This window comes from Diabrotica undecimpunctata, chromosome 3 (genome assembly GCF_040954645.1).
Source record: "Diabrotica undecimpunctata isolate CICGRU chromosome 3, icDiaUnde3, whole genome shotgun sequence".
Taxonomy (NCBI): domain Eukaryota; kingdom Metazoa; phylum Arthropoda; class Insecta; order Coleoptera; family Chrysomelidae; genus Diabrotica; species Diabrotica undecimpunctata.
This window is the reverse complement of record NC_092805.1, coordinates 32,890,000-32,904,356: the sequence shown is the minus strand read 5'-3', so window position 1 is coordinate 32,904,356 and position 14,357 is coordinate 32,890,000. Positions and strand designations below refer to the sequence as shown.

Below are 14,357 nucleotides of genomic sequence, written 5' to 3'. Positions count from 1 at the left end.
AAAGATCCGTGTGTGTCAAAGGGCCATGGAGCGTGCTATGTTGGGCGTTTCACTACGAGACAAGATCCCAAATAGCCAGCTACGACAAAGAACAGGAGTGGCTGATGCAGTAGAGAGACTAGCAAAACTGAAATGGAACTGGGCAGGTCACGTGGCTCGAATGACAGATAATGATGGACAAAGCGGATACTGGAATGGAGACCAAGAGATGATGCCTACCGAAGCAGAGGTCGTCCACCAACACGTTGGACTGACGATCTAAAACGTTGTCATAGGAATTGGATGCAAGAGGCACAAGATCGAAATAGATGGAAAATTATGAGGGAGATCTATGTCCAGCAGTGGATAAGCGAAGATTAAATGATGATTCTAACGTTTAATAGTCTTGATGTTTCACTTAAAGAAAATGTTCACATTCACAAGGTATTGTGTAAATATAATTCTTTTTTGTTTCTTGTCCATTGCTACGTTTAGTATGTATTAAATAAAATAGATCTTTATTATATTTACTGTTTTAAATGTTCTTGAAATGTTTTTTTATTTTGTTATTTTATTTTTTGAAATTTATTTTCCATCGTTCTAAGTTTGTCCGATAATCTTGTATATGGTATTGTTATTTTCTTCGTATTATTTCTTGTGAATTTTATAGGATCCCGTTCTAAGTTGTTCTTGTTTATTCGGTCTATTCTTTATTTATAAAAGACACAGGGTAATCATTTTTTAATAAAACTGTTAACAAATGTTTCTCCTCTAAGAACGAATTTTCGTTCAAACCAGTCATTTCGACTCTATCGTATAAGGACTTGATAATTTTTTTTTAATATTGATGTCATTTGATTTGTAATTTAAGATATCTGTTGGTAAGTGTTGCTTTATCCAGTATTCTTCTTTGAGATTTAAAATTAAGGATCTAATAACAAACAGACTTTATACCAAATTAACAAAGCCTCTGGTATCTTATTTGTCGAAGTGCGTCGTCAATTAATTTATTTTCACCAATAAACTTTTTTTTTTTAACAAATTTGACTTTGATTTGTACGTGAGTACCTGCGCTTACTTTTTTGAAATCAAATTTCGGCAGAAAAATGAAATAACACTCAGGGCTGTACTGATTTATTTTATTAACAATAATTTACAATGAAAACCTGCTTATATGAAAATCGTAAAAACAATTTCGTTTCGACACAAAACATAGATGCACGTCCTAATTCGTACATTTTATATTATGTGTTTGGGTATGTAGGTAATTACCCTCTTTTCTTAAGCTTTTTTTTTATATATTGCCGCCTAAAACCAGCTTTTTTCCCTTCGTATGGAACCATCATTTCGTCGATGGACATTAGTCTTTCTTCTCGAATTTTTAGTAACTTACGTCTTACATGATTTATGACAGGTCTAACTTTATGATAACTGTAATGTATTGAAACCCAGTACTTGTTACTTAAAGCTCTTTATTCCTTGCTGCCATTTTACATCTTAATAATTAGGTTAGTTCTTTTTATTTTTTATATTGACAGATAGTCCATATCTTATTTTGGCCTTGTATGTAACACTATTACAGCCAGCAGCTGTCTACTCTATTAGTTGCGACACTACATCTCTCCACCCTTAAGACATGAATTTATAAATTTAACCTCTCAGGAGGCTTAATAATGCGGCGAGGTCTATCGCAACTATTAGAGCTATCAACCCTATTGCTAATATTACATTTATTGTCACTAGGATTACTTTTACAATTATCCTGTTTATTTTCATTTACACCCACACCATCAGCCGCTGTCGACATTTCCCAATTTTGAGGTAATATCGGATTGGCTCGCACTTCAGAGTCTTTCAGATGTCTAGCTTGCACTCCCGACACTCCCGTAATATCCACTACCGCATTATCATCACTATCTTCTGACAACAAAACCTCCTCCTTATTATCATACCCTTCCCCTTCCCTATATTCACCTTTCTCTTTCTCAACTGACTCCCCTTTTTCCAACTCAAAATGAATATCATCATAGAACATTCCTAACTTAAGTATTTGATCAATATGTCTTTTCCAAAGCAATTTATCATTTTGAATTGGTTTACATATATAAGTTATTTGCCCTATTTTAGACACAATTATCGCTTTTACCCATGAAGGCTTATTCAAATTCCTATAGTCTTTAGTGTAAACCACCTCACCCTCTTCAAAGGTAACTTGTCTAGCACCATGATATTTAATTTGATTGGCCCTAGCCTTTTCTCTCATTGTACTTGTTAAAAAGTCTAAACGTGTTGTAATATGTCTGCCAAACATGAGTTTGGAAGGGGTTTCCCCTGTTGAACTGTGAGGTGTATTTCTATATGAAAACAAATATTTGCTAATAAGCTCAGACAAACCCTATGATCTGATACATGATCTACAAACAACTTACTCATTGAACTTTTAAAATGTTTTACACTATTCTCTGCTGCTCCGTTTGTTGAGGGGTGATATGGGGGCGAAATATTGTAAATGATGCCATTCATTCTACAAAATGTTTCAAATTCTGTACTAACAAACTGTGGGCCATTATCTGATATTATGGTGTTTGGCAATCCAAATCTGGCAAAACACTCTCTCAGACATTTAATAGTGGAGTTTGTATCAATTTTATTCATAATAAAGACTTCTGGCCACTTTGAATATGAGTCTATCAATATTATACACATTTTTCCTTTTATGGGTCCTAAAAAATCTATATGTATGCGATCAAAGACACCTTTGGCTTCTTGAAACTTTATTAATACTGACTTCTGAGGATTCTGTGAGTTTTTCATACATGGCTCACAGTTTTTTACATATGTTTCAATTTCTGAATCAAGGTTTGGCCACCAGAAATATTGCCTCGCTATTGTCTTCATTCTTACCATTCCATTATGGGCTCCATGTATCTCCTCCAATAACTGCTTCCTAACTTTCTCTGGAACAATTACTCTAAAGCCCCACATTAGCAACCCATTGTCTATCCCTAATTCCAATTGCCTCCTTTTAAAAGGTTTCAACTCCTCTGCTACTTCATCTGGCCAACCATCTCTTACAAACCGGTAAACTTTCCCTAGTATAAAATCTAGTCTAGTTTCTCTGATCAAAATATCTGCACTAATGGGCACCTTGTCTTCTACTAAAAACTTAAAATAATCATATGTAATCTCTCCTTCCTCCTTTGTTGCATGTGGAAGCCTAGAAAGACCATCAGCACCTCCATTCTGACAACCCTTGACATATTGAAAAGTATAATTAAATCCACTCAAGAAAAATGCCCACCTTTGAAGTCTACCTGCAGCCTTCTGAGGAATTCCTTTATTTTCCCCAAATATTGCTTGAAGTGGCTTATGATCAGAACATAAAGTAAACTTGTGACCCATGAGGTACTGATAAAACTTTTTTACTCCCCAGAAAACTGCTAAGGCTTCCTTATGGATTACTGAATAATTAGATTCTGCTTTGTTTAATAACCTAGATGCAAAACTGATTGGCCTTTCTGAACCATCTGGGAAAGTATGCAAAAAGCACACAACCTATACCTGCCTCTGAACTATCACATACCAACTTTATTGGTTTAATCGGATCAAAATATACTAAATTTTGCTCTGACAATATTGCTGCTTTTGCATTTTCAAAAGATCTTTCACATTCTTTGGACCAAATGAAAGGAGTATCTTTTTTTAGCAATTTATACAAAGGACTGAGCACAGATGATAAATTCGGTACAAATTTTCCATAATAATTGACCATACCCACAAAAGCTTTAATTTCTGTTACATTTTTAGGTCTAGGAATCTCTGAAATAGCTTTAGTTTTATCTGGGTCTTTATGTAGACCTCCTTTATTTATATAGTGTCCTAAATACCGTATTTCTGGTTGAAAAAATTTACATTTATTCAAGTTAAGTCTGAACCCTGCCTTATACAGTCTATCTAACACTACCTGTAAGTTTTTTAAATGCTCGTCTCTATTCTTTCCTGTGACCACAATATCGTCCATGAAGTTAATGGTTCCTTTAGCTCCTAGCAAAACTTTTTCTAATATTTTCTGAAAAATGGCACAGGCTGGTTTGGTACCATAGGGTAACCTGTTTACTTTATATATACCTCTATGCGTACTCCAAGATAACAATAATTTTGTACTTTCCTCTAATTCTAATTGATTATAAGCATTCCTTAAATCTAGCTTTGTAAAATGTTCCCCACCCTGAAGAGCAGTAAAAAGCTCCTCAATACGAGGTAAAGGATATTTTACATCATGTAGAAATCTGTTTACCGTTACCTTGTAGTCAGCGCATAAACGTATCTTTCCACCCTCTTTAATTATTGGCACTAAAGGTGTACCCCATTCAGAGTTTTCAATTAAAGAAATTACTCCCTTTTCAACCAACTGATCTAATTCTTTATTAATTGATTCCTTAAATAGAAAAGGCACAGGCCGTGGTTTATAAAAAATAGGTTTGACCATTGGTTGCACCTGTAATTTCACCTTTTCATACTTAAAACAACCTAATTCATCTTTGAATAAACCTTCATATGTACTTAATAACTCAGTTAAATTATTACTCTCTATTTTGTTTACATGTTGATCAAATGTAATTTGTATTTTAAAAAGTTTTATTAAGTCTCTTCCTACTAATGGAGTACTCCCGTTTTTAACAATGACTAACTTACACTTATGCATAATATCCTGATATTTGACTTCTGCAATAAATTCTCCTTCCGGAGTAATCACTGAACCATTATAGCATTTTAATCTAGTATTGGTAGGTTTTAACCAGGTTTTATCAAATTTCTGTTTAAAAATATTGTCTGGTATCACTGATATACCAGCTCCGGAGTCTATCTCCATTAATAGGGGCTGACCATTTATAAATAATTCTATTTTAGAAGGTTTAACATATTCATTACTTACATAGTACATTTCAACATAATCAATTGTCTCTTCTTCTTTTCGCTGGAATTGTTCCTCCTCAATTGCCTCCACTGACACGTAATTGCTTCTTTTCCCAGGACATACTTGAGCCAAATGCCCTATTTTGCTACATAATCTGCAACGATATGTCTTATAACGATAAGCTGAAAACACATGATTCCCTTTTCCACAGTGCTGGCATTTTGAATTCTGCATCGTGTTGTTTTCTCTAATTCTTTGGTTCTGGTTGGCCCCTGCTGTTTGAGACCTTCTCACTGAACCTACTGCATGGATCTCTGTGGTACAATTTACTTGTTCAAAAGTTGCCTCTTTTTTTAAAGCTATCTCCACCAAAGCCTCAAAACTTAGGGTATGTTCTTCTTCACATAAACGATCCAATATAGGCCCCTTCTTTAGTCCTGTGATGAACTTATCTTTAAGAGCTTTAAGTACAGAACTCAATATATTACCAAACTTACATTCACTCGCTTTGCTTTTTAGACGAGCATACCACTGCCGTATAGTTTCTTTCTCTGCTTGCTTTAATTCGTAAAAGCTAATTCTCTCTTTGAACACTGATATTCTTTTAGTAAATTGTTTCTGTAGAATTGTACATAGCTCAACATATGTTTTGTCTTTTGATTTGACTGGATCACATATGTCCCGTAAAGTTTTATAAGCTTGTTCCCCAATCAGTGTAAGTAGAACTGACACCTTCTTGTCTTCTTCTACGTAGTTTGCACAAAAATACTGCTCCAGGCGTTCTTCCCATGTGGTCCAATCGTCTCCCAATCTGAATTCTGCCATGGATCCAATGGTAGTTCTTAACACTGTTGGCACTAAGCCTTCCGCCATTTCTATATGTATTTATTTTTCCTCGTCGCCAATTGTAATGTATTGAAACCCAGTACTTGTTACTTAAAGCTCTTTATTCCTTGCTGCCATTTTACATCTTAATAATTAGGTTAGTTCTTTTTATTTTTTATATTGACAGATAGTCCATATCTTATTTTGGCCTTGTATGTAACACTATTACAGCCAGCAGCTGTCTACTCTATTAGTTGCGACACTACAATAACGGTTGCCACTAATTGAATTATTATCGACAAAATGTAGATAACGACGCATTTCTTGATATTTTCAGTAGTTTCATGTATCTAAATTGACCCTTCCAATAATCTGCATAAGCTGGCATTTAAACAATTTCCATTAATAGTTCAATTGCCAAAAAATCCGTCAGTTTGTTTTTGTTCATATTTACTGAGATACCAGAACGTTGTTCGGAATAAATGTTCCTTTGATATGTTATTATTTCTAATAACTCGCCATCAAAAAATGTTTTAAAATAATCTATTGGAGATACAATTTCATTGGGTGGTTTGTGGGCGTACTATGTTCTTAGGGTCCAGCATATAGCCTGTAGTCATTGTTTAAAAAAGAACTGCAGTTGTCAAAGATGACCAAATAAGTCTCTATATCTATTGCGTATGAACTAATGGTCATATTCGTCATGTTGAAAGAAACATTAAATATTCTCCATAAAATTCTCCATTAAATATTCTCCAGAACTGTTTTAATTATTTGTTTTTTTTTTCAGTGCGACGCAAATAAAGACGGTCTTGTAAGCATATTCGAATTAAAAAATTTCTTGGAAACTCAAGAACATATCGATATCCCAGACAATGTTTTGGAATGCCTGTATAATAAATTCGACACCAACAAAGATAGACAACTTGATTTTGAAGAATTCCTAGAGATGATTAATGACAGGACGTTTAAAGAAACCTTTCGAAATATAGCTAATAGGTAATACATTATTGAATATTTAATATAAAAAGCATGTCCAAAAATACTCCATAGTTTAGTCTAATAGCCTGTAAGAGACGTAAACAGAATAGGGTGCACATGTTTCTTGAGGTGTGTTTTTTTGTGTGTGATTTATAATTAGATATTGACAGATTTTTCAATTCTGGGTCTCCTTTACAGACTAAACCAGGGCGGATCTATAAAAAAAACGACTACATTTGGATGTGAGAGGTGGCATGCTGATTTTTTTATGTCATAACTTCAAAAAAAAAATTAAAATATTTAAAAATTATTAAAAACATCGATTTTTTCTACTTTTCTTGTAATTTTTCTTATAATTTTAAAGCGATTTATTTTGAAGCAAGTCTTAATTCCGCCAGTCGCTCTAAATAGCCGCTCCGAACCCCACCTCGTCGTCTCGTCGTGGAAATGGATGCGTAATTATCGACACTCCCACGGTTCGAACTTTTGAACGTTCAGCACATCGTTACATTATAACAAAATGAAACTAAACAGTCTAGAGCCGACGTGGCATTTGTAACGTACGAATGCACTGCTTGAAACTCGATTTTTGGCAAATTATAAGATCTCGAAGCTCGTGCTACTCTCCAAAAGGGAACGTAAGTATTGACCTGTTTGCCTTCTGTCGTGCATAGGAGCCTGCTTGAGAGAGCTAGGACGTAGTGTGCAATCAGTTGCGGAACTGGTGGAGAAGATGCTTCGATCGTCAGATCGGTGGAAAGCAGTTCAGAGATATGTAAAAGTAATGTTGGAGAGAAATAATCAAGAAGACAGGCGACCCAAACGGAGGCAGGGCACCCAGGAGCAAGCAAGAAGATAAGGCATAACGAGAAGGGGTGAGATTGAATATGAACAGAGAGGAACAGAGGAAGAGAATGAGAGATCGAGTGAATGTTGTGACGACGTTGCGTCCCAAGCAGGGCAATCCGGCCGGTAATTCATAGTTGAGAAGGCTGTATTTTTAGCACGTACGTTTCTAGCATTGACGATGATGGTGTCCAAACAACTCCTGCATGCGGTCTCGAATATCATAGTGGCCACGCTGGAGGAATCATTCATAACTGAGGTTGAAAGGCGATTCTGTCCACCTTTTAGGACCAAGGTATGTTTCGAACATTTTGACGGCCCTAATAAAAGACGAAAACAAAAAAAAATCCACTCACTACCTTCCTTTCAAAACATCCTTAACTGTTTGCATTGCTTTTTGTTAGAGTCCAAGTCTCTGAGCAGTATGTCAGGAATGGGCGTATCATTATTTTGTAAAGCTTCAACTTTGAATTTTTTGAATTTCTTGAAATATTTGAGAATTGGAAAAGGGAATTCGGCACAAAATAATATGTTAGCCATACAAATTCTGCTGTTACTTTCTAAAGTAGTGCTATTGTCAATGTTGACAAGTGCTTGTAGATATTATATAAATTTGTAAACTGTCCCCTCCTCCCTATTATCTGTTAGTCATACAAATTCTGCGGTTACTCTCTGTGGTGGTGCTATTGTCAAAGTTGACAAGTGCTTGCAGATATATAAATTTGTTAACTGTCCCCTACTCCCTCACATCTGTTTCGACTGTTCGGCTTACTTTATATTTTTCGTCTTTAAATTTTTCTTCTTCGTCCTCTATATTAAGTACCTGACTAAAATGTTCCATTTATATAATTTAATACCTATTTCTTTGCCGTTACACCTATGGATGTAAGTTAAATTTTCATTAATTTTTGGCGATACGGCATTAAAAAACAAAAAATACAGCACTTAAATCACTTAGGGCGAATGGTGTTTAAAAAAATACTCGACACAAAAACCAGGCGATCCAGCTTTGCAAACATAAATAGTTGCTTTTCTTTTATTTTGCCTCCTGCATACTAGGCACTCCTTCCTTAGGATTCATTTTACCTTTTTTTAAAGTATCTCCTGTACCGTAATTTGCTTCAATTGTTTTTTCAAGGTCAATTTTATTTTTATTTTCAACACCACTCTCTGGCAAACTAAGTCACCAAAATTAATAGTAAGAAATTATATAGCGACTTTCTTGGTTGTCCTGAATAATTATTGTATAAAATTAGTGAATTTCGTAACAATATTTGCAGTATATGAATAAACAATTTCTTATACAAACGCAAAGTTTTCCGAGAGCACGGATAATATGCGAGCATTTGTTCATGACGGTCAATGCCGGACATATGTTTGTTATATTCATAAATGGCTGTAGGTTTCAACTTTGCTAGACCTCGTTTATTGGTGGTTTCCGTCATTGTATTACCAAATTCCATAGTTAAGTATAATACCTCTCTTGTCCTTTTACGTATAATAGGTTCCTTTTGTAAGCAGTTTTCGTCCCAATTCATAGCTATTATAAAACCTATCCATAAATACCGAATATCCAAGATTATATTTCTCCTCTAACAACTTCAATACCACTTTTTCTGTGTGATCAGTACCGCTGGTTTCATCCCCAGCTCCACTGTAAACGATAAAATTGTGAACCAATCCATCAGGTTGTGTCAACATGTACAGTTTAATACCATACTTATGACGTTTATTTTGTATATATTATGAGTATCATAAGTATTTATACATAAAAGTCGAAAAACATTTGTGCCTCACATTAAACATTAATTTAATTGAGTTATACAAGTCAGTTTTTAGTGAAATTTTCACAAAGTGTTTATTATCACAAGATCCACAACCGTGAGTACCTATTTTTATTGGTCATCCTTTGTGAATCCCGATATATGCAACAATTGGTTATATTGCCGTTCATATCAGTAAACAGGCAAAAAAAACTGGTTTAATTTATCATTTGTCGAATATCGATTATCTACCTACAAAGTATAATTGCTATTTAATTGATTTGGTTTAAATCGAAAATTGGACGAAAAATAATTAATTATGCCTGTGTGTATAAACTGTAAGCAATCTACCATAAACACTCAAATTATAAAATGTTCGGGATGTATGAATTCTTTGCATACTTCATGCATTGGATTACAGGGCGAGGATGTCAGTCGGATTACACGAATGCGTAGTAAAAATATCAAAGTACTATGTAATACTTGTAGCAACGGAGAGGACAAGTTTGTTCAATTAAAGCAATTTTTAACGAATCTTGTGGAAACTAAAATGCAGGAGCTGGAAAGGAAAATAGCTAATATTAATCCTACAATACAATCCGAACATCAGGAAGAGATAATCGAAGAAGCCATGGACCGTATTAATCGATCGCACAATATCATTTTGTATAACGTCCCAGAAACTAATTCTGCTATGGAAGATAATAATAAAGTAAATGATATTCTAACTACAATACAAGGTGGTAATGCAAATCCGATTTCTGCAAGACATGTACACAGAATTGGTAAACGATCTAATAAGGCCCGTCTAATGAAAGTGACCTTTTCAACACCCGCGCAGGCCAAGTCTATTTTGCGTATCAAGAATAAATTAGCCACATCTACTTTCTCTGCTATTTCAATTTCTGATGATAAAACACCTCGACAGAGACAATACCTAAATGAACTCCGGACAGAACTGAAACGTCGAACAGACAATGGAGAACAAAATCTGATCATTAAGTATGTAAGGGGTAGACCTACCATAGTCAGTAAAACTGAGAGCTCTTTAAAGTAAATGTGTCCAGCAATTCCAGATCAAGTAAATCCCAACACGTTGAAATTACATGTTATTACCAAAATGTACGCGGCCTTAATAGCAAAATTTCATTGTTTAATGCCAACGTTAGTGATTGTGAATTCGACATCATAGCATTAAGTGAAACGTGGTTACGCAGTGATGTTTCGAGTATGGAACTCTTTCCGAATAATTATGTCGTATACAGAAAAGACCGAAAATTCCATGAGGTGGACAAGGTGAAGGGTGGTGGTGTAGTGCTTGCGTTAAAAGATTTCATAACATCTGAAATATTGGACATTACGGCTCTCGACGCACAATTTCCACTTATTGATCTTATTATTGTCAAGTGCCGGATTGGTTACAAATATTTTTATATAGTTGTTGTTTATTTACCTGATAAGTTAAGTTTGGTAGACTTTGAATATTTTCTCGATTGCTTAGGGCAATTTGATTACTTAAATAATGACTGCATAGTACTAGGCGATTTCAATGTTTCAAGGTTTATAGATAATGATATGTCTGATTTCAAAACTTCTGTAGTTTTAAGTTTTGCGGGCTCTACTGGCCTTAGACAATTTAACAATGTTGTTAATCACTTGGGTAGACTTCTAGATTTGGTCTTATCGCATTACAGTTGTGAAGTGAAGCATGATGACTCACCTTTGGTCTATGAAGACTCTCATCATCCAGCTCTTCTAATAACGTTTACGGATATATTTGTAAAAGAGCCTAAATTTAGGTATGGTTTGGAGCAATTAACTTACAACTTTAAAAAAGCCAATTTTCCTGCTTTATATCGAGAACTGTATGAAACGGATTGGAACTCTCTGGATACTTCTAATGACGTTAATGAAACTTTAAATAACTTTTACGATAAGATTTTTTCTGTGTTCAATAAGTATATTCCAGTTTACAAAAACTTTAGCCATAAATACCCACCCTGGTTCGATGCTGATATCATTCACAACATCAAATTAAAAGCAAAGTTTAGAAAAAAGTTTAAACGATTCAAAAATCAGTGTGATTTGCTTGAGTTTCAACGGTTAAGACACCTTGTCAAATCAAAAGTCAGTTTGGCCTACAATGTATATGTCGAGAATATACAAATTGCCTTATCCATCAACCCCAAGAAGTTTTGGTCGTACGTAAATTCAAAAAATAAAAGTTCAAGAATTCCTGGTGTGATGAAATATAATGACATTACTACCTCCGACCCACAAAATATTGTGAATATGTTTGCAGAATTTTTCAAGAGTGTTTTTCTGTCATCAGATATTAATTTCAAGGCTAACTCTTCCTCAATCAACGCAGATTACTTAAATTTTTATCCTATTTTAGAGTCTGAGATAATTTTAGCTAGTAAGAAATTGAAAGACAAAATGACGTGTGGACCTGATAATATTCCATCCTTTTTGGTTAAGGATTGCATAGGTGCCTTAACTGTGCCACTATTAAAAATTTTTAATTTATGTCTTCTTAACAAGGAATATCCGAGTCTCTGGAAGGAGTCAAAAGTGTGCCCAATATTCAAAACTGGTGAAAAGGGTCAGGTAGAAAACTACAGACCAATTTCCATTATTTGCAATCTATCGAAAGTCTTTGAAATAGTTTTGTATAATCGTATTTACTCACGCACTCGTAATCAGCTGTCTCAATATCAACATGGTTTTGTCTCCAACCGGTCCACTGTGACAAACTTATTAATGGTCACACAATATATCTCAGCGGCCCTAGATAATAGAAGTCAAGTTGACGTCATATATACTGACTTTACGAAGGCGTTCGACAGAATTCACCACGGCGTATTACTTTCTAAATTGTGTCTCTTTGGTCTTTCTGAGGATGCCGTGACTTTTATGATGTCTTACTTGTCAAATAGAACGCAGTTTGTTGCTTATAATGGTTACAAATCGGAAAAGTACCTAGCTTCTTCAGGGGTTCCACAAGGTTCTAATCTAGGTCCATTATTGTTCTTGTTATTTATTAACGATCTGTGTGAATTAATTTCTCCACCATGTTTATGTTATGCCGATGATTTAAAGATTTATTCATTGATAAGTGACCTTAATGATTGTCATTTTTTGCAGAGTGAACTGAATCGTGTACATGAATGGTGTAATGCAAATCATTTGAATCTAAATGCCAATAAGTGCAAAGTAGTTAGTTACTCTAGGAAACAGTCTAATTTATACCATCCTTATATTATCAATGGCAATGAACTTGAACGTTTAAATAAAATTAAAGAAATTGGAGTTACATTTGATTATAAACTCACCTTTGTTGAACATGTAAATTTAAAGGTTAAAGAAGCACTTAAATCCTATGGATTCATAATTAGAAATAGTCGAAATCTCACTAATATTAAGGCAATTAAATTACTTTATTACACTTTTGTACGATGTAAACTGGAATATGCCTCTGTCATTTGGTCACCTTTTTATGATGTACATATCCAACTTATAGAGCAGGTGCAGCGTAAATTTTTAAAATTTTTGTCTTTCAAAATTAACGGCATATATCCCAAGAGGGGCATCAGCAATAGTGAGTTGTGTAGCGATTTGGACGTAGTATCATTAGAATCTAAACGAATTAATGCCTCCCTAATATTCCTGTACAAGCTACTACATAATCTCATTGACTGCCCTGATATTCTTCGACAAATAAATTTTAACGTTCCATCTTATCCAGTGAGAAATTCGATTATGTTCAGAAATACACAAGCTAGAACTAATCTTATGTTAAATTCTCCTCTATTTCTCATGTGCAACTATTATAATTCCTTAAGTGCTTACTGCGATATATTTCACTGCAGTTTAAAGCAGCTTACTAGGATGACTGAGATCTACCTAGGTGATTGAGTAGTTTCTTTATGTTAAGGTAAAATACTCGAAAAATGTGTTATTTAGTTAGTACTTATGAATTATTAATATATCATTTAATTTTAGTATTGTATTTTGTCCTATAAATGGATTCTGTTGGACAATAAACGCTATTATTATTATTATTATTATTATTATTATATATTGCCGGAATATAAGTCTTCCTCTCCAAGACATCATGGATTCATCTAAAGAAAGGGATTTACCTGGAGTTTAAATTGATTTCATTTTGCTATTGAAATGATCCACTACAGGAAGTATTTTGCGTAAACGATCTTAATTATTATTATCATTTGGTGCAAAATGAATGCATCGCATAATGATTAAAAATCTGTTGTTGGACATGTTCTTCGAAAAATTAGTTTTAAACAACCTGTGTGTGGACCAGTAGTCCAACAATCTCGAGAGCTATATCATACCTAAAATAAATTGAAAAATTTGTATCGCATAACCATGCCAATTCAAAACTAAATGGTATCTGTTAACAATAATAATCCAATAAAAGTTTTCAATTCTTCCACAGTCAGCTCCTTCCAGAAGGTAATACGAGACTTCTGTTTTGTGTTTTCAGAGAGAAAGATGGTTACAGCATTTTATTTAGTGTTTGTAACAATCAGTTCTAGCAAATGTTCATCAAGTAACAATGTAAAAAAATCAATTAGATTGTTACTGTCGAGGTTTGCCAAGAATGATCGACGGCTCCGAAATTAAAGTTTTTGAAGTTCTTCTATATCTACCCACGTAGGAGAATGTCTACCAGAAGTAGTAGCACCGGGCATTTCAACTTGCGGAGTTTTTTGATTTGCTAATTCTTCTGTCAAATGTTCCAATTGATAATCGTCATCAGTACACCACTCATCACTGTTGTCTGAATATTCGTCACCGCTGGATCCTGCAGACATATACTCATCCTCCTCTTCAGATTCTAAAATATGTCGCTATTGATCATCTTTTAGAGGACGCTTGCGTTTATATTTTGATAATTTTTGAGAAAGCCTCATTCTCTTTTTATTTACACTGGACGGTCCTGCTTCATTGCCACTAGAAGATCTCCCTGCACTACTCATTGTCTTTACGATTTTAAATAACAATAATATAACGAAAAA

The 14,357-nt window shown here is 34.3% G+C and overlaps 1 protein-coding gene across 2 annotated transcripts in view; it reads left to right on the top strand.

The window, feature by feature from the left end:
* Nucleotides 1–14,357, top strand: part of LOC140435539 (rhomboid-related protein 1-like) — a 48,424-nt gene that overhangs the window by 17,481 nt on the left and 16,586 nt on the right. For both annotated transcript variants that reach the window (XM_072524285.1, XM_072524284.1), the window contains exon 2: nt 6,513–6,721. In XM_072524285.1, the coding sequence (XP_072380386.1) occupies nt 6,513–6,721 (209 nt within the window). The remainder of the gene's footprint in view (nt 1–6,512; nt 6,722–14,357) is intronic.